The 27,244-nt window shown below is 33.2% G+C and overlaps 1 protein-coding gene across 1 annotated transcript in view; it reads right to left on the bottom strand.

Annotated features, from left to right (window-relative positions):
- LOC106470735 (rootletin-like) overlaps window positions 1–27,244 on the bottom strand; it is an 88,773-nt gene that overhangs the window by 43,608 nt on the left and 17,921 nt on the right. The window contains exons 8-10 of the mRNA XM_022399370.1: window positions 23,975–24,138; window positions 15,746–15,925; window positions 2,944–3,084 (exon numbers count right to left, since the gene is read on the bottom strand). Of these exons, the coding sequence (XP_022255078.1) occupies window positions 2,944–3,084; window positions 15,746–15,925; window positions 23,975–24,138 (485 nt within the window). The remainder of the gene's footprint in view (window positions 1–2,943; window positions 3,085–15,745; window positions 15,926–23,974; window positions 24,139–27,244) is intronic.

The following is a 27,244-nucleotide window of genomic DNA, read 5'->3' as shown; positions in this document are numbered from 1 at the left end:
GACTCAACTGTTAATGTTTGTTTCTTCATATTTTCAGAGTCTCCCTGTCATATTCCATTCTTGGATTTTGTACTGACTACTGCACCATTGTCTAGTCACCCAGAATCAATCTGAATATTATGTTTGATGTTCCAAAACAGTTATACATAAATACTCTGTCTACCAAGCTCTAACAAGTTCATGCTGACTAGTCTATTATGTTGAATTTCATAAAATTACTTGACTAGTGAAAAATCAGTATTAGTTTCAGCACAAAATCAAATATGTGAAAAACTTTTTATAAATATAAAACAAAAACTTTGGAACTCTTGTTTTTTAGTTAAAAGATTTCATAATAAAAAATTTATAAAATATCTGTTAAGATTATCTCATTAAAACTTATCAAAATATTCCTTTATCTAGTGGTGATTATATAAACGTTTAATATCCCAACAAAAGTATAAAATGAGAAAGTTATAATTTTCCTATACTGAAAATGTATTTCCTATAGGTACTTACCTCTGCTATTCTCATTCAGTGCTGTCCTCTATATGCAAAAAACATTTTTAAGCATGCCACAAGCCTTTTACTTCTCCTCCATTGGAAATGACTGATTCCAATGCATCTCTCATACAAATCATCATGCGACAATCCTCCAATAACGCACACTCTTTATGCATGCGACTCCCTCTATTCAATTCTACTTAACTATCACTTCAAGTTTTGGCAGAAAATGGAAGCACCAGTGGTGAGTGGGGAGGAAGGGTGGGAAGTGTGAGTAGAGGTAAGTACCTATTGGAAATACATTTTCAGTATAGGAAAATTATAACTTCCAATATGGTACATTACCTCCCCTCACATAAATAGCTAGAATCCACATTGAATAGGTGGAGGAACCGGTGCGAGGGAATGACAGAAGCATCCTTTGAAAGCATACAAAGGACAGTCCTTGAGATGAGAGAGTCAGATTCGAAGATATGATGTGGGATTCTGTAAAAGTGGGTAAAAACAATGTACGTGCCTCTAGGTGTAGAGAGGCTAGGGTGTAACGGACCATAGATTGCATGTTAACTACATCCAAAATCCATGCCACCAGGAACCGACATCCATGCGAGGTAGGATGAGGATCATACTGTCAGTAAGTCAACTACAATCCAAAACCCAGCCCAGCTGATTCCACAGGTGGGGCATAGAAAGACATGGCAAGATCCAGTGGTAGAAAAATACTATCAAATCGTCATAGGCCCAAACAGGTTTGGCTTGTTCAGGAGAAGGTGGTTGACCCATATAACATTCAATCTTTTGGCAGATAATCACTGATAAATCCAATGACGGGTCACCCCACCGGCATAATGTGAAAAAGTGCTTGTAGGAGGTGTGATACCCAAAGTGGTAACATTAATCTCAGAATTAATTTCAAATTATGAATCAAACAAAAATGCTTGATCAGCAATATAACCTTAAATTATTAATAAAGAAATCCACTTCGGATTTAGAACTATTAAATTTACAAATGCAAAGCACACGAAAAGGACAAAACAAAAAATATCTGAACATGAATACTGCCAAACAAGAAGTGATAGTTGGTTAGAATTGAATAGAGGGAGTCACATGAGTAGCGAGTGTGTCACACTTTTATTGGTGGAGGATTGTCGCATGAGACAATCAGTCATTTACAATGGATGGGAAGTAAAAGGCTTGTGGCAAGCTTAAAAATGCTTTTTGCATATAGAGGGCAGCACTGAACGAGAATAGCTATTTATGTTAATGGAAGTAATTAGCATATTGGATATAGAGATTTATAGTGAATTAGTTAAGATATATGAAGATTTGTTAATTACAACAAATATTATTAGGGCGTTACAGAGGTTGGGTATGTTATATTGAAACTGTTTTAAAGCCTCACCATGATGTATCTGATAGCTGTGCATCTTAAAAATAACTCTGCAGTATAATTTCCAGATTATTATAAGAATGTATTGTCAATACTACTACATCCTGCATAATTTTCCATTTATGTAATAATGTTTACCAGAACAGATGCTAAAATTCTACAATAATGATTAAAATTAATAACTAGAGGGGCATTCAGTAGAGTGCATACCTCTGCCATGCAGCATTGTTCATATTTGGCTCTAGAAAAATGCAAAAATGTGTCTGTATGTCCATCAGTATCAACAGACATGGACCATTTTTGGTTTTTGGCAGGATAATGAGGAATAATATTCTACAAATGTCCACCAAGTTTCATCAAAATCTGCTCATTTTTGACTAAGTTATAAAGCCAAAACAGAGTGTAAAATTGGTCCCATGTTAACAGACAGGGATTTTTTTTAGATTTTCGTGACCTTGACCCTTCACAAATTAATCACTTCTAAATTGGGTCATAGTCCAAATTTATACCAACTATTGTCCAAATCCATTCAGCCATTTTCGAGAAATCTTGCTGACAATCTCACATATAGGGGTGAAATCATAACCTCCTTCACTTTCAGTGGCAGAGGTAATAAATAATCTAAATTACGAGTAACAGACAAACTACAAATAGCTTCTGAGACCACTTTGTCCTAAATCATTGGATGGATACCCTTACTTCTACCTGTGTTTTTGGCCTTTGATACATCTGGTGTATGAGAACAAGTGCTTTTCAGCACCTATTTCAAAAATCCATTTGGAGATTTGACCAGTATTTTGATTTGCATATTCAAAATCATTTTAATATAATGTATTCAACCCTCCAAATATTATGAACACTGAAAAAAGCACTTGCATTTTATATAATGTCTTAACATACACAAGTTCAATACTTTGAGGTTATTCATAGTTTAATAAAAGTCCAGTAATGTTTCTATAAGAATTTCCATATTCAAACTTAACCAATTCCAAAACTATACATTGGAAAATAATTTATTTATATTAAAACTCCTGGTAAATTTCTTATTCATTGCTTCTACTGAGACATACTTTTCCTTTCAGTTCATTTTCCTCATCAACTGACTTTTGCAGGGTCATCTTTAATCGATCATTGGAACTCTGAAGAATAGCATTTTGTTCTTCAATACGGTGAAGTTGTTCATTTATTTGAATAATCCTCTGATGCAATACCTATGAAACATAAAACACAATGTTTTTATGTAAGCACACTTTATAAAAAAAACAATACTCCAAATAACCACCAGGTCTAATATAAAATATTTTATAGAAAAAATAACATTTCAGTAATTTGAAAAATTATTTAACTGATGATTAAAGTGCTGTCCCCTACAGTAACAATTAAATTTGTTTTACTAAGTAGAAGATAAATATATATCTATAATGTAAATTATGATTAAAATTATTATATGACCAAATTATTTTTGATACTCAGTCACATCAGTATCAAATATTGAATAAGAATACAATGAACTTGCACAGAGATATCTTCATTTATAGATTTCCTGATTATACAGTAATCTGGGAAAGAATACACACACACAAACAAATATATATATATATATATATTATGTAACTTCCAATAATCATGAAATGTGAATGATATTTTTATTATTGGAAAATTAACTTTGATCAATTAGTAAACTAGCAAAATTCAAGTAATTTTTTTTAGCGAATTGAGGTGAATTCAGAAAATTTATCAGCTAATTCAGGTGATTTGTTATTGCAAGAGATCTTAGATAATACAGGTTCTTTTTTTTTAGTTCATTTGACAAATTTGGTAGTTACACAGTATATTTATTACAAGTGGTTTCCCATTGCAAATGATATTTTAGTTAATTCGTTAGTTAATTAAGATGATTTGATACTTATCACATGTAGTTCATCAGTTAATTGAGATGATTTGATGGTTATGGAAGCTAGACTACTGTAGTATACATAAGCTTTACAGACTGTTTTGTTTGTTCAGAAAGTGTCATGAGTATAAATATTCTTAAGTTTGTAGCAGTTTGTAAAAAAGTGCAGAATAGCAAAATAAATATGAAAATTAAAACAGTGACAACACAAAAGTGGTTAATTACTGAACTTATGTAAAATATAGTCAGTGAAAAGCACTATCTTTTTCATGGTTAATATCAGAAATGAAAAACATAAAAAGATTTGGGAAAAAAAAAGGCAACTCTTTCAAATTTTTTTGCAACAAAACACATTTTAACCCTTCAAGGCCACAATCTCAAACTGGGGTCCCAACTAAGCTATTGCAGGATGGGAGTTTTGAGACATTATAAAAAATATTGCAATAATCAATATTTTACATTATGTACAGTAATATACTATCACTTTGGGTGTGAGGGGATCATTAGAGACAGAAATATTTTCAGAGGGGGGGCAACAAAAAGAGTTTGAGAACTCCAGCCATTATTCTTTAAATCCGAGCAGACGCTACCAGCTTACAGCTGAAAATCCTGATTTACACGTTGAACAGTGATAGCGTCAGATAACATTTATGTCTCTATGGCTGAAACTAATCCAAACCATGTTATTATCCACCTTTTATAAATAGACAGGAAATTCTGTAAGGTATGATGATAATTATTAAGACATCATTGAAATAATTCCACAAAATATTATAGGTTTAAAGAGTTAATGTGCAAAGGACGTATGTATCTCACAAAACAAAATAATACTAAATTTCTTGTTTTTACAATATAGTGCATGAAACATTTAAAAATTTACTGAAAAGATGGATATAAACTGCACAAGTATAACGATAGCATCTGTTTCAGTCTGTCATTAAAACCCAGCATTTTTGACAAAATTAGATTATTGGAGGCTAATGACAGTATGCAGTAGCAGCAACTCACTATGTAATCAGATAACAGTTTTGTGGTGTGCATTTGTTAAACTACTAAACCTTCTGCCAGCTGTCTTCAAATTTTTTTCTTGAGCCATATTTGTCCCAATGTACTAGAATGGTATGACCAAACCAACAGGATTTGTGTAACTGTTGTTATTGGCGATAAATTTGAACAATAAACGGAACAGCACATAAACCACCTCTTTTTAAATAATATATTCAAAACAAGTTAAACATATGTACAAAAATTCCTTACACTATAGATATCACAGTTGTATCTCAAACACTTGTCAAAAGTCCACTTAGGCTGATTCAATTACTTTAGAATTCAATTGAGAAGACAAACTATTTTTCTATGCTCTTATCACAATAGTATCAGGGAATAATTCACTTATGCTACCCCGTGGGTTACCTCTGTTGTATCCTAAACTTCAAAAAATTATCTTCTTTTCATCAAAGTCTACACAGGCAGCTTCAATTACTTTAGAACACTCTTTGACAAGACAAATTATTCTCCTTATCTCTATTAAACTTTGAAACTCACTTTAAAATATCAACCATGAAGGCTACTCACTCACACGGCAGCTAATTTCACATTTTCTAACTTTTCTCTATCTTTACTACACTTGACTTGTGCTCATTTTGTCACCACTATTTATATGTTGATCAATGAAGTCTCTGGAATCTTCTGTAAGTGTGCAAACGGCACTGATTTAACAATACTCAGTTAAGGTAATGGTAAAGATACTGAAGATTTGAGTACTGTGACATCAACAATATTTGTAAAGTCTCAACAACGATGTAATTGCAAACACAATGTACGACTCTTACCAAGTTATGCAACCAAACTTGTCAGAACTATCGCTTTTAAAATAATTACATTTAACTTTCTTGTTATGAAAACTAAACATTCATGACATATTAACTCACAAAATAAATGAAATAATAACACCTACACTAAACAGTCTTGTATATCCAACACTGAAAAGAAGAGCAATGAAGCAGAAATGGGTCTTGATGAGTCAGTGGTTCTATAGCTAATTAAATTACATTTAGGTCTGGACTGCAAATTCTACTTTAAGAACACAACATTTCAACTTGCAAGCTTTACAAAACACAGTTCTACATACAAATATCAATTCTTGAGAGCTAACAGAAAATAATGTCAAAAGCTTTATCTAATGTTAAGGTGATGAAAAGAGAAAACACTAGTCATTCAGCAACAATGAAATCTCTTGCATCAAATGAACAGATAATAAGTCTGTCTGTTTGATGAGAAACTTTTTTATTTCTTCTATACCAACCATTACAGGAAAAATGTAAGTTGCAGGGTCTTCAGATAAGATAGATGTATGTTGTCTAATGGTACATATGTACAATCATGCAATGGGAAGAGTTGATCAGATGGACCAGAAAAATGTATTTACTTTGATCTCATTTAAATTGGCATGAACAATGTCTCCATCATATATTCACAGCAAGTGGATTTCCTCTTCTACACCTGTGATTCAATGGAGTCAGAATTCTGTTTGAAGATACTTCTAACAGTCAAAGAAGACAGTTCACTGCCGTCCTGAGTTTTAGATGCTTAATACAAAACATTTAGTCCTAAACCCTTGAACGTTGTTTGTTCAAAGCTGTTACAAGGAACTTTTGTGTTCAGAGCCATCAATATGTTTACAAGTCTGTGAAGTAGTGATAACTTCTTCCAGTATTTCTTTGTGCATAACTTGTTGAGTTTTATCTGTATTCAACAATACTGCTTATCAATACATTTGGATTATATAAATTTTGCATCCATTAATACATACATTGGGTCATATTTGTTCCAAGATGTATCTACCTATCTAATTACATGGTCATCCAAACTCTCAGTTTCTTCATGCTACTTGAATCACTCTCAAATATCTTTTTAAGAAGAAACAGTTGGAACAATCACTCAGTTCCTGTGTACCTTAGGGATATAACCAAGGGGCCTAAAGCACAACCACCAAAGTAGCCATGAGATTATTCATATTATAATTTTTAATAATGTAAGCATATCTTAATGAAATTTTGCAAACTATCAATAAACATTACAAGGGTTTTGTACAAAAAACAAAAACAGATTTTTAATTAAGTATTTTAACTGAAGATCTGTTCATAATTTAGCTTGTTAAGTTAACAACAAAATTATAAACTCGCCAAACACAAGGCGTTAATTCACCCCTGGTGCCATGACTATTTTTGTGCATCGTAGTATGGTATTTTCTAAAGCAAATAAGCAGATTTTTTGGACATTAGCCCCTACAGCGACATTTCTATTACTATACTATGACTATTTAGTCATAAATTCTTACATTTCAGCTATTTTGTATTAAAACATAGAATGGTAAATAAAAACATATATAGAAAACAATGACCACTAGTACTTACGATGTTACAAACTTTTCTTGCACATATCACTTGTGCATTGTACTTAATAACTCTTCTTGAATCTCACACATGGAGAGGGAAGACAAATTTATTTTTGTAAATTTTACATATGCATTTTGAAACACCAAAAAATTATAAATTACTGTATAGATTCTGCAAAAAAACACTTTAATTTATCTGGCTTTGTAACTATTCAAACTATTACCTTGATCATCACACTTCAAACTCTCCAATGGTATAATGGCTTTGAAACTATTCAAACTATTACCTTGATCATCACACTTCAAACTCTCCAATGGTATAATGGCTTTGTAACTATTCAAACTATTACCTTGATCATCACACTTCAAACTCTCCAATGGTATAATGGCTTTGTAACTATTCAAACTATTACCTTGATCATCACACTTCAAACTCTCCAATGGTATAATGGATTTGTAACTATTCAAACTATTACCTTGATCATCACACTTCAAACTCTCCAATGGTATAATGGCTTTGCCCACATGAATAATTTTGGAAGACTGACAGTAATATGTAGTTCAAAATAAGTGCTTTCAATTGATTATTAATGACATGTACATCAAATAAGTACATGTAGCTTCTAAATCTCAAGTGTAACTACAGAAGGTGGGCATGGCATCTGTCTGGAGTTATTAAAATTTATTTCCTGTGGCAGGGAAGAATTGGCCCTAAAAAATTTGAAATAAGGATGTGTAAAAAGAGCATTTAGCCTAGTTTTGTCTATACATAAAAGTATAGTATATATGAAGGAGTATTCAAGTTACAGACCAAAAGTTAAGATTTGTGAATGCTCGTGCATCACGTGACAACAAAACTGAAATTGAAGAACTTTTTTAAAGGTCTCTTTTGAAATAAATGATTTAAAATTTAGATTCTATAAAACTTTGAATTATAAAATAAATTATGATGCAAATTTAATTGACATATATTGATCATAAAGTTGCTTAATATAATTTTGAATGTAACTCAGTAAAACTTTGTGACATGCACAGAAAAAGGAACCCATAACTTAAAGTTAAAAGAAAACAAAAAGATTACCAATAGAGCAAGTCAAGAAACTGTTGATAAAACTATTGAAAAGACCAGCATTATACATTAAAGCTACACTGTCTCAGAAACTGAAGAAATCACAACAGAAAAGCAGACAGAAAGTGAAAATACATATGAATTTGGTTTGGTTTACCCATTTAAATGGCCAAAAATCAACTCAAAGATGTGACAATTATTGGTTAAAATGGGTCTATTACAGCTACAGGTATCTGACTTTCCCAAAGATACATGGAACAGAAATTTACAAGCATTATACACAAGACTTAGCAATGGAGAAGAAACTCTAAATTCAATAATTGGTTTAATCAATTCCATGATTTGTTTGTCTGCAAGGTTTTTGATACAGCTACTTTTCACTTTTCTTTGAAATCAAATGGACAAAGGGTTGGAAAAAGATTATAAACATTTTTAAGTTGGTATAAAAAGTCAGAAGATCATCTGAAGGTATTTCAACAATGAAAATAATCAGACTCAATTAAAAATGGACAAAACAACTGTTATAAAAATTGTGTACCTGAATAAACAAGGATGGAAAATTGAAAAGCTACACTTGAGAGACTTGTTGCCTTGTCAAGAGTTCATGTAAATCAAAATATTTCCCTTCTTGGAAGTTATGAGAAGATCTACATATTCAGAAATGGAAATTTCCCGAACGTTTAGCCATCTTTGATCTTATCATGAAAGAATACCTTAGAAGAATTACCATGTAAGAAATCCATAAGCATCATTATTGAAAAGAAAGACATAAAAAATGAGTTGATTCTACAGTTGTTGAATAAGATCCAGATTCACTGTCCACTGCTGCTAGAAATACTAAATATTGTCCAGCCGTGCTTGATTCTACTCCAGATATAAGTTGCACAGATGATAAAGACCATTCAGCTACTGAAGATGGTGAGGTTAGTTTCGACAATTGTTGTCATATTTCTACTGCTGAAAGACACAAGTAATGCCAGTGTGACTAAAGTTCTTCTGAGCAAATCAAAGGAAATGGTGCTGTTAATGGAAGACTTACAAGGCTAAGAGGATAACAATGGAGTCAACATGAAGTACAAGAACAATGGCCTTTAGAATATAATTAGACTAATTACAGATATTTTGTACCATGCAATGCACATTTTCTGACTCTTGTGTTCAATGATGAAACTAACTGTTGCACCAAGACAGAAAAAAATTCTTAAACTTACTTCAAAGCATATACATCTTACTATTTTGTTTTAACTATTTGTTGAAAAGTATTGCTACAGCATATTTTATAGTTTACTGAGAAGCCACTAAGTAACACATGATGAAAAAATAGAATTCATGCTGTTTGTGCACTCTTGTACCCTCTACGAAAAGTCTAAGATATTCTGGTCTCTGTTGCACAGAACAACACCCTCAGATAAACCAGTGTAACAAAATAACAGTCAGAAACTAGTGACTAGTCTTTTCATAGAGCATGTATTGCTGTATGAGATCAATCTCTTTGTTTATAAGCATCTAACTGAAGCTATTCTACAACTACAAAGAATAGTTTTTTCATCCCTACAGGCTTTGCAAAGGCACTGGTAGACACAATGGAATTTTGCAGAAGAAATGGAAATCACTGGAATTTTTTGCAAGAGCAGCAAGTTTACACAAGGATGACAGCAGGTAAAGAGAAACTTCTGAAGTATTTTGAGACCAATGCTACATGTTAGGGAGTGTCAAAGGATATGCCCACCTAGAAAAAAATTAAAAACTAGAGGTTCTCTCCAGTGCATTCTCCTGCTATTTTTTTTTTTTTCACATATCTGATGAATCCGTTGTCCTTTGATATTTTTGACTGAAAAATGCAAATCATTTTGTAAGATTGGGAATATGTATTTAACTGATTCTTACTGGTCAAAATGTGCAATATTTATACACAAGGTATCAAAACATAGAAGATATGCCACTGTTGTTTAGGACAGAAATATTGTGGTGCTTATTTAAGAAAGATTGACTTTTTACATGATTAATTTTTTGAGCATATTATTGATCTACTAAAAATTACCTCTTCCTAAACTTTCTTCTCAGATTACCAAGAATTTTGTGAATAACTCTGGCTGATATTTAAAAAAAGGAAATTTATAAATTGGTAGAAAATTCTCATACTTATTTACTACATGATAGATTTTATATGATGAATCTATCTTTGATTCACACTAAAACTTCAACATCAATTTCTTTAACAAAACTGTCAACAGAGTCAATTAACTAGTAACTCCAATGACTAATGTTCAGTTTCCATGGATCTCAAAATATAGGAAATTTGTGCCAGTAACACAACAGTATGACAAACTGCAGGCTTTCTTATTAAACAAATAAAATGTATTCCAAAGAGTGTAATGAAAGACTTGCATTTAGAATTTTACTAGCTTTATCCATTACTATTGTTAAGGGAGAAAAAAGTCATAAACTGAATTATTATGTATTATGTCAAATTCAACTAAAATAATACCTTTAAGAACAAAAACAATAACAACAATGAAAATAATAAAAACAAAACTTAATACTTCATGAAAAAAATCTAATATAAAACATTAGTTTTTTTATGAATTCCAAATATCATGCTTGTTTCTTACATAAGTAATCATTACACTTATGTAAAATGGGCTATAATAAATATATTAGCAGAGACCCACAAAACATTTGCAGTCAGATTAGTATCTTTACTGCAACAGTACTTCTTTAAATACAGGATTTCTAGAATAACTGTCAGGTTTTCTAGGTGTCTGTGACTTGTTACCAATAAATGTCAATGATAAACAGCACACAATCCACTTGTTTTAAAATAATATATTAAAACAAGTTAAATGTATATATAATTGTTTGTTACACAGTTAATCACCACAGTTGTATCCAGAGCTTAAATAATTCTCTTTTACTTCAAAAGTCCACACAGTCTTGTTCAATTACTTTAGAACACAATTGACAAGATAAACCATTTTTCTCTACTCTGTTGTTACAATACAATCTGTGATAAAGTACCATTATACGTTCTTTACAGCTAAACTTACAAACACACAGTCTACATGTATTTGACCACAACTCTCACTGACTTACTTTGTCTTACTTAACTTGAACTAAAATTTGTACCCTTATTTATAGGTATCCCAACTGAGGCCTATAACTTTCTGCATATTATGATGTTATAATACTTGAGAAAAACTTAGAAGGTTCTAGTAACGGGATGCAATAATACACCAATTGGCAAATTACAACAACTAAATTACACAACATGTAATTCGTACAGTTACTAAACAAACCTGTGATAAAATATCGCTTCTAAAAATAACTAAATTTAACACTCAAGCTATACTTAAAACAGTCGCATGTATCTAACAATAATCCCCTCTTCAAGAAAAATATTCACAATATTTCTTATACTATCTACAGGGACTGTATTCAATTCATGCAGAAATTCTACTTGTACAGTCTGTACCAGCATTTACAGTTCCTTTGATGGCTTTGATGGGGAACCGTTAGTTCTGGAGGTATAATGCCCCCTCATGATCCTCACACTTCTTGCTTGATCAGGTGTCTCATTGCTTAGGCCTTCACCTTGACTAGAACCCTGGTCATGGTCTTGATCTTGTATTGCACAAGATCTGTCTTGCCTGGTTTATCTGTGAAGACATCTGTATACTGGCACAGAAGATCTTTCAACTTTTCTTCTGCCTGCCAGTCAGTTCTTCATTGATGTTGACATCTTTCTATGTCTCCTCTCCACCTGATGGTCTTAGGTCTAATAGATCTTCATCTTCTATGACAAAATCACTGTGCTTCAATAGCTGCACCAGTTATGCCTTCTTCCCTCTCAAAGTGCTTCTTCAACAGACTGCCGTGGTAGATCTTGGTCTTCCTATCCACTGTCTGTCTGACCTTGAAATGTTGATCCTTGGCTTTCTTGTCATAAAAGTACTTCTGACTGTCTTGAGCTGCATACAAACTTTCTTGAGCAAATTGACAAGTCTCCTCCAGTTGGTTTCTGATGTCTAACATGTACTGGTATGTGTTCTTTCCATATCTGCATCATACCTCATTTGGTTTTTCTGTACAATAACTTCAAGGGTGAAAATCCTGTACTCACTTGTGGGACTTCTCGGTAAGCAAATAATATTGCCTGCAAGTACCTGTCATGTGGTCTTTCCTAGCACATCTTCTTCAGCATGCTCTTTAAGACTGCTAACTCTCTCAAAAAATCCATTACATCTGGAGTTGTACAGGGTGGTAAAGAGCTGTCTAGTGTGGATGAGTCTGCACACTCTTGCATCAGTTCTGAGGTAAACTGGGTCCCTCTGTCATTCAGGACTCCTTCCAGAAAGTTCACTCTGCAGAACACTTCCAGGAGGATTTCTGCTACTCTCTATCTCTATCTTCAGAAATACTATGACTTCTGCGTAATGTGTCGCATAGTCAACTGCTGTCAGCATGTTCTGGTCACTCTTGTTGGATACAGGTGCTAGTGGTTCAATCAAATCCACAACTACTCTACTGAATGGCTCTTTTATGAGAGGTATCTCACCCACTGGCACCTTGGATACTCTCCCTTCAGGTATTGTCCTTTGGCAGATGTCACATGACCTGCAGAATCTGGTCACAATTCCAATGACTCCCGACTAATGGAAGTTGCTGGTGATTCTGTCTACCACCATCTTCGCTCATAGGTGTTCTCCCACGACTGACTCGTGTGTCAACTTCGTCACTGGTATTCCCTTTTTACTATGATCTGTTTAACTTCCCACTAGAACTGCCTTGATAGATCTGGTACAGCACACTCTTCTGGTTCTATATTCTGTAAGTCCTTTTGGTCTTGTGGAAGACTTTCTCCTTAGCACTGTCCCAAAGTTTCTGCAGTGAAGGATCTTTCTTCTGTGCTTCTTTCAGTTCCTGTAGACCTACATTTGGTACATCACCTTTTGAAACTTGCAGGAACTTGATGTCTTGCTCAATTTTCTTTTCCTGAGCTCTTGTGGTAACTGCAGGTGTCTCATTCTTTCTGTCTGATTCCTTCAAACTTCTACTGTCTGCTATATTGCCAATAACCAGTCCTAGATGTGTGCCTTCATACACACAGTCTCAAGGTTTCCCACCTAGTATGAAGTGTCCACCTATATTCTTGCTGTGGGAAACTTTCTGCACACACAGATGTACCTTGCACATCTTCTGGTTATAAGATACTAGACTGGTTCTCACTGCTGCACCCAGTGTCTTGTAGGACTTTCACTTTCTTATCTCTGACATAACCCTTATCTACTGGCATGTTGTAATTTCTTGGCACCTCTTGATGTTTGTGATATGCTTCAATCACCACTGGCACTGTTTAATCCTGGTGATAGCACTTCCTTCTTGTGGTGAAGCTGACGAGTTGTCTCTTCTGTTATTTTCTGGCAGCAGCACTCATGGTGACAATCACCTTCTCTTGTTTCTTTGCAGGTACCTTCAGCTGCTTTATGTTGAGATTTCTGCTGTTGCTTGTTGGTGACAGACTTGCACTCACTCACAATATGCCCCATTTTGTAAGAAGCATCTCTTCTCCCTTTTGTCTGTTAATCTTTTGTACCTTTGGTGGCATCCTGCTTCTTTTCAGCCACAATTGGGTTTGACTTCAAAAGGTTATTCTTGGACTTGCCAGTTATATTCCCTCCATGTGCTTCCATAATCTGTTCTGCCAGCTTGATCATCTCAAACATGTCTTTTGGTGCTCTCTATTTTAGGAACAGTACCATGTCGGTAGAACACGTGATCATGAAATGTTTACATATTAGTAGATCTGCCAGTCCCTCAAAACTATCTTCACACTTGGCCATGTCAGTCCATCTTGTAAAGTATTGCCATAAATGTGCCACAAACTTAAATACAGTTTCTCCAGCAACAGTTTCTTCCCTGAACTTCTAGTGAAAACCTTCCTCAGTAAGTTCATAGCATTTCACGAAGGCCACTTTTAACTTGTCATAGTCCATGGCATCTTCTGACCTCATGCCCACATACACTTGTAGGCCTTTTCCTGTGAGAAGGGGGCTGAGACAGACTGCTCAGTGACCTGTGTCCCAGTTCTGACTTTGGACAAATTTTCATACCTCTCCAGGAAAACATTCATGTCATCTTTCTGTTCATCAAGTTTCAGCAACTTGAGTTAGCTGGCCCTGATCCCATTGTTATTCCTGAGTCCTTCATTTTTCTGTTTGGTGAGCTTGGCAATCTCAATTTATGCTCTTATTTTCTCTCTCTCTATTTCCAGTCTTTCCTTTTCTTCTTTGTCTTCTCGTGCTTATTCTGTCTTTTGCTTTCTTCCTCTCTTCTTCCTCCAATTCTTGTTTATGTTTAACAAACTCTCCTAGATCATCATCTTTAAGCCCAAGTCACTCACCTCTCTCTCTATCCAATTATCAAAGTCAGTCAACATGGTTATATAGTGTGGTTGTGACCTCTACATTATTTTCTCCATCACTACAGCTGTACAAATATAGGCTTATTTGTTGTTTGTTTATGTCTCTTCTACTGCCGTTTACCCTTGCAGATCCTGGCTGGCTCACCAGTGCCAAGTTCTGTTGGTATGTGTGGACAGGATTCTTTACAATAAGTGTCTGTGACTTGTTGACAATAGATTTCAATGATAAACAAACAGCAAACAATCCACTTGTTTTAGAAAAATATTTGTTACAATATAATCTGCAATAATTGCACTTAAAAAAAGTGCTACTATACACTCTTTATGATTAAACTTAGAAACACACAGTTTAGAGCTATTTGGCTGTATCTCTCACTAACTTACTTTGTCTTACTTAATTTGAACTACATTTTGTACCCATATTTATAGATGAACCAACTGAGGCCTAGAACTTTCTGCATACCATGAGATATTATGATGTAATAATACTTAGAAAACTTGCATTATACTTAAATTAAAACAATCGCATATATCTAAAAATAATAAAAAATAATTCTAATCACAGACATCAAAATCTCTAAGTTCCCTTGTCTTAGGCCTAATATTAGTTAAGCCTGTATTAAGTATGGACTATATTTGATAAAAAGATAAACTAACACTATAACTTATGTACATTTTTTGCTTTAGTTTAGTTAGGGCTAAACTTTACTTGCTTAATACTATCAATAAATTTATAATGTTATTCTACAACCTAACATTAGACTTTTTAAAAACATTGATAAGCTATCAATATGTTGTTGTACAAAATGTCTACTAAAATACATTTACATTCATTTTTTCTTTACATTTGTTGAAATGAATTGCACACACTCATGCATTTGGATAGTAATGTGCATGAGCATTTTCAGGACAGACAAAAACTAAGTGTTATTGTAATAGATAATTGAAGTTAGATCTAGTTATTATTATGATAGTACACTGTCTAGTTGTAGCAAAAACTTAAAAATTCATTTCAATACAACAAAAATTAAGATGAAAATGCCATAATATTGCAATCTCTGTTTAACAATCCTTACAATAAAACGTTTTACCTGTTTTTCTGTCTCTCTGTCTTTCAAGGATAGCTTCAACTTCTGTATCTCTCCTTGAAGTGACTGGAGAGTTTTTTCATAGAATGTTGCACGGGAACCTGCCTTGTCAAAGGCTTTCAGAAAAGAACGCTTTTCCTTCTGGTGCTCTACTTCCATTTGTTTCATCCGAGCCAATTTCTCCTATAGGGATAATCAACTATCAGCACTTTAAACATGATCTCTTTCTACACAACATGTATAGATATACCTTATAATGCACAGAGAAAAATGACATCTAAACAGTTATTTCAGCTTGCCACTAGGACAAGTAAACTTGCACTTGATTGGTTACTGAACATACATGACATGGGGAGATATGGAGAATAATGGACAGAAGCTTTGAGCTCTGAAACAAAGAGATATTTGTAGTTGTAGGTTATACCATTTTTCTGGAGAAGATAAGAATTATTTCAATATATTTAAAGTCTAAATTGTTATTTAAGTTTATTTATTTAGTTTAGTTAGGATTTGACACTTTTAGGTTTTATTACTACAGATACAACTAAGCATAAAGTTATGACATTAGGCTTAATACTGTATCATTAGGCAATTTTCCTTAGTTATTAAATAAATTATAGTATTGGGTTAAAAATAAATAAAGATGTTAAATATTAGACTAGTGTTAGCTTAGCAAGAAATATAATTTGTTTAACTTAAAATATTAAATTACTCTTTCCATTACTATTTGATAACTATTGAGAATTTAATACATTAGTAAATTGTTTAAATTAGCAATTAGTTACATGTAACTAGAAAGATGGTGTACGACCTAGCTGTGGCACTGACATTGATGATTAACAGTATAAGCACTTGTTAATAGATGATTCTGTTTTACATTTATTTAAAATTTAATATTATTAAATCTTTAGTTTAAATTGACAAGAGTAATGTGACTTTAGCTAAGTTATTATTAAATTATAAAACAGGCTAAATAAATTGTATTATTACATAAATATACTTTAAGACTAATTATTTGTCACTCTCATTTTAAAGATAAACTTAATTACTTAGTGAGAAATTAAGGTAATGATAAAATAGCATAATATATTTAACTCTAAAGTAGACTTAAGAGTGTTGTTAACAGGTTACCTGTATTTAGTGTTGATCATTTAATCTCAGGCTACAATGGTTCGTGGTAGTGTAAATGTTAAGCGCTTACAGTTTGTAAGGAGCAACAGGTGCAAGGAATGGGATGTATTTGGGAATGTGGGGTTGACATGCATGTTTAAAGAAGCTAGTAGTGAAGTTGTACAATTTATATATAGAGTTTGTAAGTTAAGGGAGAAACTGAAAGTTGTTTTAACTCTGGTAGAGGCTATGGATAAAGAGAAAGATAAACTTCAGGAGCCACAACTGGATTTAAAGAGAAAATTAAGATTTTTCATTCAAAGGATACAGTGACTAATAACAACTTTCAGGTAGTTAAAAACACACAGATATCATTTTCTTGGCATTTGCGTATAATGTTAAAATAATAAATAAGAAACACAACATTAAATCCGATACACAATTAAAAACATTTTAAATTCAGGTCAGTATATGGCCTCTGAGAGTTATGGAGAAATGTAAACTTACACACAGGTCACATGACCTATCTAAGAAGGAATAAATATGAAATATGACACATTTTGCACATTCACTCCCGATGATGATGTGGTAAATGTTGAAATATGTGGAGTCCACATCTTAGAAACTACTGATTGGCCTGAATTTAAAATGTTTGTAATTGTGTATTGATTTTAACATTGTGCATTTCTCATTAATTGGATAAAAAAAAATTACTAATAGGGTTAGTAGAAGTAGTGGATTTAATTATAATGAACAGGTTCTACTAATTAACAGATTTCACCATTTAGCTTGTGAAAATGATGAACTTGAAGAGAGAAGGATACCAAAAGACAGATAGGAATGGTAGTTTTAACTAGAAGAAAGATAATTGTTTAACTTTTAATATTAAATTACTTTTTCTATTACTATTTGATAACTGTTGAGAATTTAACACATTAGTAAATTGTTTAAATTAGCATTTAGTTGCATGTAACTAGAAACATTGTGATGTTATAGCTGTGGGGCAAAAAAAAAGAAGACGGAGGAGCTTATTGGTCTAGGAGATACTTTGGTATAGCAAGTAGACAGGATAGTCTGTCAGACAAATAGGGAGAGAAAAAATTAGATTATGCTATCCAAAGCAAGGTTGAGGATATAAATAACAGTGCAAGTGATACAGTAGAGGGTGCTAGCAGTGATACAGTATTTGTCATGCACATAAGGAATAATGATGTTGGGAAGAGTAGGTCAGAGAAGCTAATTGTTAAGTGCAATGCATTAATAAAGGCCTTCAAAGAAAAGGGCCATAATAATTTAATTCTATAAGGGATACTGCTAAGACTTAAATGTGGGGATGAAATTAAAAGTAGGTCACTGTGGCTGGATACTAGGTTTAGGTTAACATGTAAGATAGAGCAGGTTGGCCAGTTGGACTTGTAGGATCAGTTTAGTGGCAAAAAGAAGCTTTTGAGAATGCATGGTTTACCTTTAAATACATTAGGGACTGGCTTGTTTGCAAAGACTATTAACTCAACTCTAAGGGCAACAATAAACTAGAATTAGACACTGTAGAGGGCAATAATAATATAAAAAAAAAGATGTAGAGAGGAGATGTAATGCTAGAAGTATAAGAAATAAAATGGATGACCTTAGAACATCAGTCAGAACAGAGGATTTTGACATAATGGGAGTAATTGAAACCTGGCTAAATGTAGACAGTTTTCATGACAAGAATTTCTTTGAATTACAAGGTTAAAGGTTGTTTAATAGTGATAGAGTACTAAAAAAAAGGAAGTGGCATTATATGTAATATGTCAGTTACAGCCAGGAGTGTCACTAGATATATAAAAGCCTTGGAGCTCAGCCCCCCCCCCCCAAGAATATTTGGGTATTTAGATTTTCTATTCTGATTTTACAAGACACCCATTGGGGATAGAGGGCACTGTTAAGTAGAATCGAGCCAGGCATAGGCCCCGTGTGCCAGTGTCTAGTGATGCCTCTAGCTACAGCTTGTTCATGTTAAGGATATCAAAGCTATCAGGCCAGGCATGGGCCCCATGTGCCAGTGTCTAGTAATGTCTCTAGCTACAGCTGTTCATGTTGAGGATATCAAAGCTAACAGCAATAATGTTGAATCTGTTTGGGTTTCTATTAGTGGTTATGAGGGGAGAAGGCTTTTTGTTAGAATATGTTACAGACCACCAGATGAAATTGACAAACATTAATGAGAAACTCTACAGTGAGATAAAGAATTCAACTGCTAATGAGGTTATAATTTTAGGTACATAGATTGGAAAATATTAGAGTCAAATCATGATGAATGGAGATAGGTTTTAGAAACTGTTCAGGATGGTTTTCTTCAACAATTTGTTGGGGAACCTGTTAGGAACAATGCCATTTAGATTTATTCTTAACTTCTAATAAAGAATATTTGGGTACATTTAGATTTAACATTTTGCTGCAAATGGAGATACAGAATAATGAGATTTTGGTTCCAAATTTCAAAAAGAAAATTTTGAAGAGAATAGACAAGAATTATCTGTTGTGAAATGGGTAACTAAATAAGCTGGAGATACAAATCAAATATGGAAAAATTAAAAAATTCTTCAAGATAGGCATATTCCTTATGGACAAAAAAAGGTGGCTACAAGTAAAAAACAGGCTGGCTCACAAAGGGTATACTACAGGTGTGTGGATTCCACATAACCCATACCCCCCAAAAAACTATTAAGTAATTATGCTGTAACTTTTTAAAATGTACAAGTATCTTCACAAAATTTTGCAGATTATCAGTAAATATTACAAAGCTTTGAACAGAAAATATCTGATTTTATAATTAAGTTTAAAGATTTTTTAAGTAATGATTTGGTCGTACGTTTTTCTTTTTGAATGTTGACTAACCAATATACAAAGTAATTTTGGTTTTAAGATTAAAAATACTTTTATGCATCAGAAAATTGTCAAATTTCATATGCAAAATCTTTATAACTTCCTAATATACTCCAGATAATTAGCAGATTTTTTTTAAAAAAAGAACTATATTTTATGTGATATTTTCACATAATATATAATAAAACATAAGAGAGAACTATCAACAAATTCTGAAAGTAAAGATGTGACAGGTGGGTGTGGCAGGAGGGGTCTGATTTTCTATTCAATAGCTCTGTAACCAAACAAAATTACTGGCTTTAAAAATTATGGTTTGTCTGAGTAATAAGGATTTTATAGAGTAGTTTATGTTTAATTTTGTACTTTTTGGAGGGGAGGTGGATGAAATAGGGATGATGACATGCTAAGAGAAAATGTGTCACATGGGTCACACTAGTGGAAATTCGGGATTTTTTAAAATATTGCCTTGTGGAATTAAGAACTTAAAACTTGTATACTATTAAAATATGGATTATTAGCTAAGTTTTTATGTTATTCTAATTAGTATAACATAAACAAAAAGTATTTTAATAAAATTGTGAATGCTAGACACTAAAACCTTGTGTCATGCACAGTAACGAATACCCAGGGTGATAGGGTTAACATTTACTTTTAAATTAAAAAATTGACTAATGTATTATATTAAAATTTGAATTATAATCTACAATTTTATACCAAACTTATTGGCATACATTAATAAAAGAGTAGTTCAATAAAATTGTGATGACATGCCCTCTGACCCCTACCCATAGCGAAAGGGATAATGGATAAAATTAAAGAAAAGCATTATAAATTTAATAAGTTTAAATTGACTGCAATGTCAGGAGATTTGACAGATTATACAAAATCAAGAGAGTTGGTCAAATGAAAAGTGTTTTGAGAAAGTGCTACATAAAAGGCTTGTTAAAACGTTAACTCTGAAAGTGTGGGAGGATAGATTGGTTCATTGGATAGAAAACTGGCTAGATGGAAGAAAGCAGAGGTTTGTCACAAATGGAGTTCAGTCAGACTGGATTAATGCCCTAGTGAGGTATCTCAAGGATCAGTGTTAGGACCTTCGCTCTTCCTGATTTACACCAACAGAAGAAGGAACAGTCAATAGATTATCTAAATTTGCTGATGATATTAAAGTTTTAGGTGTTGCTTACAGTAAGGAGGATGTTACTGCTTTATAAAAGGATTTGGGTTATTTGGTGAGTTAGGTGAATAAATAGCAGATGATTTTTGATTATAATAAATGCAAATAATGCATGTGGGATATCACAATTTGAATTATGAGTATAATTTTGATGGGCATAACCTTAATAATGTTATGGAAGAAAAGATCTTGGTAATCTGGTTTATCAGTTTCTTAAGCCATCCAAGCTATGTGCTGTTGCTAGTGGCAGGGCAAATAAGATTTTAGGTTGCATCTACAGAAGTATTGAAAACAAGTCGAAAGAGATTTTAATGTCATTGTGTAGGTCATGGGTTAGACCAGGTTTAGAGTACTGACTTCAGTCTTGAGCTCCTTAACTTAGACAGGACACTGAATTGTTGGAGAGGGTTCAGAGAAGGGCTAATGGGATGCCAACTGGGATAGAAAGATATAATAACTTTAAAGAGAATCTAATTAGAATTCTCGTATATAGAGCTCATAAATTATGTAGTAATGTTGAACTGTTTAAAAATGAAGTGGAAAAACATAAAAAATTACTTCCCAATAAAAGTTTTATCACGAGTTATCAACAATTATATTAATAAAGAAAGAGAAAGATAATGTTCCAAAAAAGATTGTGTATATGACACTACCATTTACTGGTACACATGCTTTGAAAATCAAGAAAAATATAAAGAACTTTCTGTGTAATGTGTACCCACTAGTTGAACTACATGTGGTACTTAAAGCAGTATACAGAATAAGGAACTACTTTGTATTCAAAGAATAAATTTGCAAAGCAAACCAATCACATGTCATCTACAGATATCAGTGCTCTGTTTCTAATTGTGCATATATAGAGACGACGGTGAGGAGTGTGAGTTAGGCAGATACCAAACAGGAGCCAGTTGTCCATACAATGATGAGAACAGAGTCCCAATTAATGTAGATGTCAAACAAAGGAGATATGGGAATGGGAAGACATGCATCTGCTATGTCGAACTTGGTCATCCACAGACCAGGAGAGAAAACCCAACAAAGAGCCAAAAACGACTCCATGGTGAAACAAGGAGGATCTAGAAATTGAGTGAGACAGGAGAGGTCAATGATTGGTCTCCAATACCCAGCTGATTGGGAAACACAGGCTCTATGGCATGTTTGTGAAGAAGGGTGCTCACTGCCTCAGACAGATAAGTACAATAGACCAGATCCCTTGGAGGAGGGAAAAGGATGGAAGACAAGGAAAGAGGAGGTGGCAAACAGAATTATAGAGAGAGACCCTCTGACAAAACCCATAGAACTCACAGATTGGCAGTGAAGGGCTTCCAGATGTTAACAAAACATTGGAGCCTGGCACCCACAGGACCTGACCCCACTTTGTAGTCACCAATACTATTGATGATGTTCGTGATGAGAACGAGTAAAACAAAAATAATGTCAAGATGCGAGTGGAGAATAAAGCATGGAAGGAAGAGGACTGGAAACAACAGTAGGATCAGGAGATGTGGAGATGAAATTTTGTGATAAATGATAAGCAAGGGACAAGAAGGAATTATGCAACTTGGCCACATCAATAGAACTTCAAAGAATCAAATTAGTTTGGCAGTTGTGAAATACAAATAACATAATGTACAGAGAACCAATAGTAAGTGAAAAACATGTCTGATTCGTAGTGTGCCAATTGAGAAATTGAGGTGCACATAGAATAATACAGAGGGAGACAACTCCTCTTGGAAGGTGTATCGTCCTCCTATTGGTGGAGAGTTGTTGCCCACTCTATGCATGCTAAATGAGCAGCTTGAACTTAACAGGTATAAAGGTTAGTGCATCAAGAGAAAAAATTTATTTTCAATGCATTAAAGGGCAGTAGAAGATCAAGAAAATCTGTTATGTGAAAAGAGGTATGTATCATATCAGAACAAAGAACTTTTCAAAGAATTGAACACCTTTTGTATCAATACAACCTCTATATATTTCAACGTGGTTTTCAATCTGTAAATTTCTTTTGTACTAATATATATACTAACATATAAACAGTATTTAAATTTAAACATTTTAAATTATTTTTGAAGTGTTTATGCTGAAAATGTAACCAGGAAAATTATGAAATGTCCATGTTCTTTATCCTATTAACAATATTATGATTATAAATTTCTTTCAAATCAGCACATTTCCCATTTTATGAGTTATATTTTCTAGAGATCGTTTCTCATGAAACTGAGATAAATACAATGACATGGTTTATCATCAATATAAATGGTAGCAACAAGGTTATATTTAACACTTTTCCAGGATGTCCCAGTAAAAATACTGAAAAAACCTGTTTACAAAATTCCACGACTTTCCAGAATGTTCATGACCTGTACAAACTCTGGTTATTTATGTTCATAAAGTCCACATCCATCTATCTGAAGTAAAGTAGTGTAATTCAAAATATACCCATTTTTCATTCTACATCTGTAGCTCAGTGCACTGTGATCATTGAAATTCAGTATTCACAGCTGTAATACGTAGCTTATGTGCTGGAAACTGCCTGTTAAATCTAGTAACACAGTTAACTGTATTGAAATGGATGATGGTATGTGCTTTTTTTCATGTTACAATGTTTGCATGAAGAAAAAAGTGAATAATTTTTGTCAGCTGGTCCAAATATTCCAAATTACCTTACTGACTGTTTTTTTATAATCCCTTAACAGTAGTGAACAATAGGATCGACAAGTAAGTTTAATGGAGAAAGGCCACACAATCACAGTTGTTTTGGTAAGAGGATATAAGATTAGTGTACAATATCCATGTTTGTTACAAAACTATTAATAAGGTGTATATGAACTAAAAAGATGTACCTGAAAGAGTTGTTTATCATTCTGAGTTGATAACAATTCTTGTTCTAAAACCCCAATCTTCTCTGACAGGTTTCTTACCTGAAAGAGTTGTTTATCATTCTGAGTTGTTAACAATTCTTGTTCTAAAACCCCAATCTTCTCTGACAGGTTTCTTACCTGAAAGAGTTGTTTATCATTCTGAGTTGATAACAATTCTTGTTCTAAAACCCCAATCTTCTCTGACAGGTTTCTTACCTGAAAGAGTTGTTTATCATTCTGAGTTGATAACAATTCTTGTTCTAAAACCCCAATCTTCTCTGACAGGTTTTTCTGCTCCTTTTCAAGTCTCTGAATTGTTTCTTCTTGATGTAAAAGAGTAGACTGGGTGGTAGACAACTGTTGATGAACTCCTTGTTTTTCTTAAAATAAACATTTTCAGATGAGAAAGAAGGAAATTAATTAACATATATGATAGAAAACTTTAAATAATTGCAGTTGACAAAGAAGCATCACATCTGTAATGGAAATATATGTATACAAGAATTTTTTTAAAGTAAAAAAAATATCTAAAAGCATATAAATCTGTAATAATCAAATTGTTCTAACTTATAAGCTAAAACAATTTATAGAACCTGACAATGTATTTCCAACAGGCATTTTACACCCTCTCTCATTCAGTGCTGCCCTCTATATACAAAACATTTTTTCGCATGCTACAAGGCTTGCTCTCCCACATACCTCACAATCACCATAGTTCAACTGCAACTCACATGTAAATCATCATGCAACAACCCTCCACTAATAGGAGTGTGAAACACTCAATTGACATACGTGACTCCCTCTATCTGATTCTACTGAACTATCACTTCAAGTTTAGGCAGAAAAAGAAAAACTGGTTGTCATTGGGGAGGAATGGTGGGAAGTGGGGAGGAGATAAATACCTATTAGAAATACAATTTCAGTATAGGCAAGTTATAGCTTCCTATACAGTACATTATCTCCACTCACATATATAGCTAGAATCCCACATTGAAAACATGGAGGGATAGAAATAAGCATCCTTCAAAAGCAACTAAAGAACACCCCAGAATTGTGATCCACATAGTAAAGAATCATATGTGGGAAACCACACCACTTCTATACCAGGTATACTCTGCACCCAGTGTAGAAGAGGTCTTGCGTACATGGGTGAAAAAAGTGAGGAGCACAACTAAAAGGGAGAGAAAAAAATGGTTGGATTGGAATCCGAACCATAGTATATCATAATCTCAATTCTACCAAAGAAAGACTGTAGAAGAAATATCTATACACAGCAGTGTGGGTGAAAGCTAAAATTGATGTGCTCCAAGGTGTAGAGTGACTAGGGCATGACAGAGTTTTATATGGCAGGTTAACTCCAGTCCAAAACCAATTGGTAGTGGGAATATACCCTCTAATCTGTGGTAAGAGAATGGTCCACACCATCCTCACTTCAAGTTGAGTAGAACAGAAGTATCTATTGTGCAAAGCAATCTACAAATTGGCCACATGTGCACAAATCCAGAACTATCCATACATCCAGGAACCCAACATTCAAATAACAGAAGTAAGAGATGTACCCATGTGGAAGGTCCCATCAGACTCAAATTCAATCAGACTGGCACATATAATTAAAATGATTCACAAGTCATGCACATGAGCAGCTCGTAATGTAATTCATTAGAATAACATGAGTATAATGGCACAGATAGCAGGTAGGCAAGGTTCAAAGGGCAATAAACCAAAAAATTTAATTATAAATATATGTATACTGTTACAAACTTAAGAGCTACTTAGGATAAACAAATGTAGTTTCATGTTACAAGTTGAAGTCATACTAGAAAGAAAAAGAGCGTAACTTAGGTTTATTTATCTTTTTTTTTTTGGTGGTCACGAGGTTGGTTAATTGACCTATCCTGTTTTGAGATAGAGTAGAGAAAATAACATATAAACTATAAAGTTTTACTGAAACAAAAACGTTTCAAATGCATTTAGGAGGTTTTGGGGATTACACAAAGGAAATTTGAAATTTTTATTAGGAGGAAAAGTATTTTTACTTTTAACATGAAAATTACTTTGCATATGAACTATTCAAAACAAATACTCAATATATTAATGGACAAATCTTGATTTTATTTTATTAAAAACACTTTTGTATGTGAAAGACTTATAATATGAACTGAAAGACTTCCAAATTTTGTGAAGATATACACACTATACTGAAAGTTAGAAATATTAAATCTATAAAGACTTTAATCGAGTACATAAAGGTCACGTAGTCAGTCAAATTGACCAAGCCCGTGTTGAAAGAGTTAATACCATAACACATAACTAATGTTTACCTATATGATGATCAATAACAACAGAAGTGCACAGAATGCCAATTCGTCTCAACAGATTTTCTGTAACATTTTAAAATGCCTTTAAATTACAGTATTTCTAATGAGGTGAGTTATTAAAAACCTCAGGCTGAATATCTGTAAATAGGTTCACTGGTGAACCTAGGTTACAGGAACTTCCCAGTAATAGAAAGCATGAAAAGTCACAGTAAAATTAAGAGCACAAAACTTCATGATGCTCAAGGTATTGAACAACAATAAAAGAGAAGTAAATGATTCCTTTAATCACTGAGCAAAAGTATAAGTAATATGTTCCAAAGGATAAAAACTTTGACATTAGACATCTATCATGATAAGAAAAAACAACAGGATAGATTAAAAGCATATAAATCTTGATGCTATGAGTTTCAATGAAAAGTGATCAACGTAATTGATTCCTGATAGAGGTGAATATCACTGGCCAGTGAAGAGAAGTCTCTCATGAACTATAAATTAGTTCATAAATTATATCATGAGATGACAGAGGAAATAAAAGGGGTATATTCTTTGATAAATTAAAAGCTTAAAAGTAAGCCAAACAGTAAATATGAGGATAACCAAATGGCTAAAAATTTGAGGAGAAAAAGGCACATGGAATCCTGCTGGTTTAAAGCAGTTTCAGACTTGTAATAACTATTCCTTCACATATATGCAACTACATACACTTAATCCTGAGGTCTACTCACTATAATCAGGTAGGTGGTAGCACTGCCTAGGTAGGGATGGCTCAGATTGTTCATTGAAATGGTATTTTAAATATCTCCTCAACAGTTCATCAGAACTTTACAATACTATGTAATGACTGAGTCAAAAGTTCAGTGAATCTCTGTAAATATCATAGTAAAAAGTTATAATTTCCTGTTCTTCTTTCTTCTGCTTCTTTTTTATTACATGATAACTCAAAAACCAAAACAATGGTGTCAACCAGTTTTACTGAGATGGCATAGTTTCAAATGGAATATCTGCTTTTAGAACTTGGTTAAAAATAAAACCTTCCTATGTCTATTGAAATACTGCATTAAAAAAACAAGTAAAGAAAACACTTTTACAAAAAAAGAAGTAAATGTAGGGATGGTTAATATCAATCATTCAAAAACAATGTAAACAAGATAGTAGGGATGGCATTTGC

This window comes from Limulus polyphemus, unplaced genomic scaffold, assembly GCF_000517525.1.
Source record: "Limulus polyphemus unplaced genomic scaffold, Limulus_polyphemus-2.1.2 Scaffold4190, whole genome shotgun sequence".
Classification (NCBI taxonomy): domain Eukaryota; kingdom Metazoa; phylum Arthropoda; class Merostomata; order Xiphosura; family Limulidae; genus Limulus; species Limulus polyphemus.
Note: the sequence above shows the minus strand (reverse complement) of the source record. Positions and strands in the feature narration are given on the sequence as shown.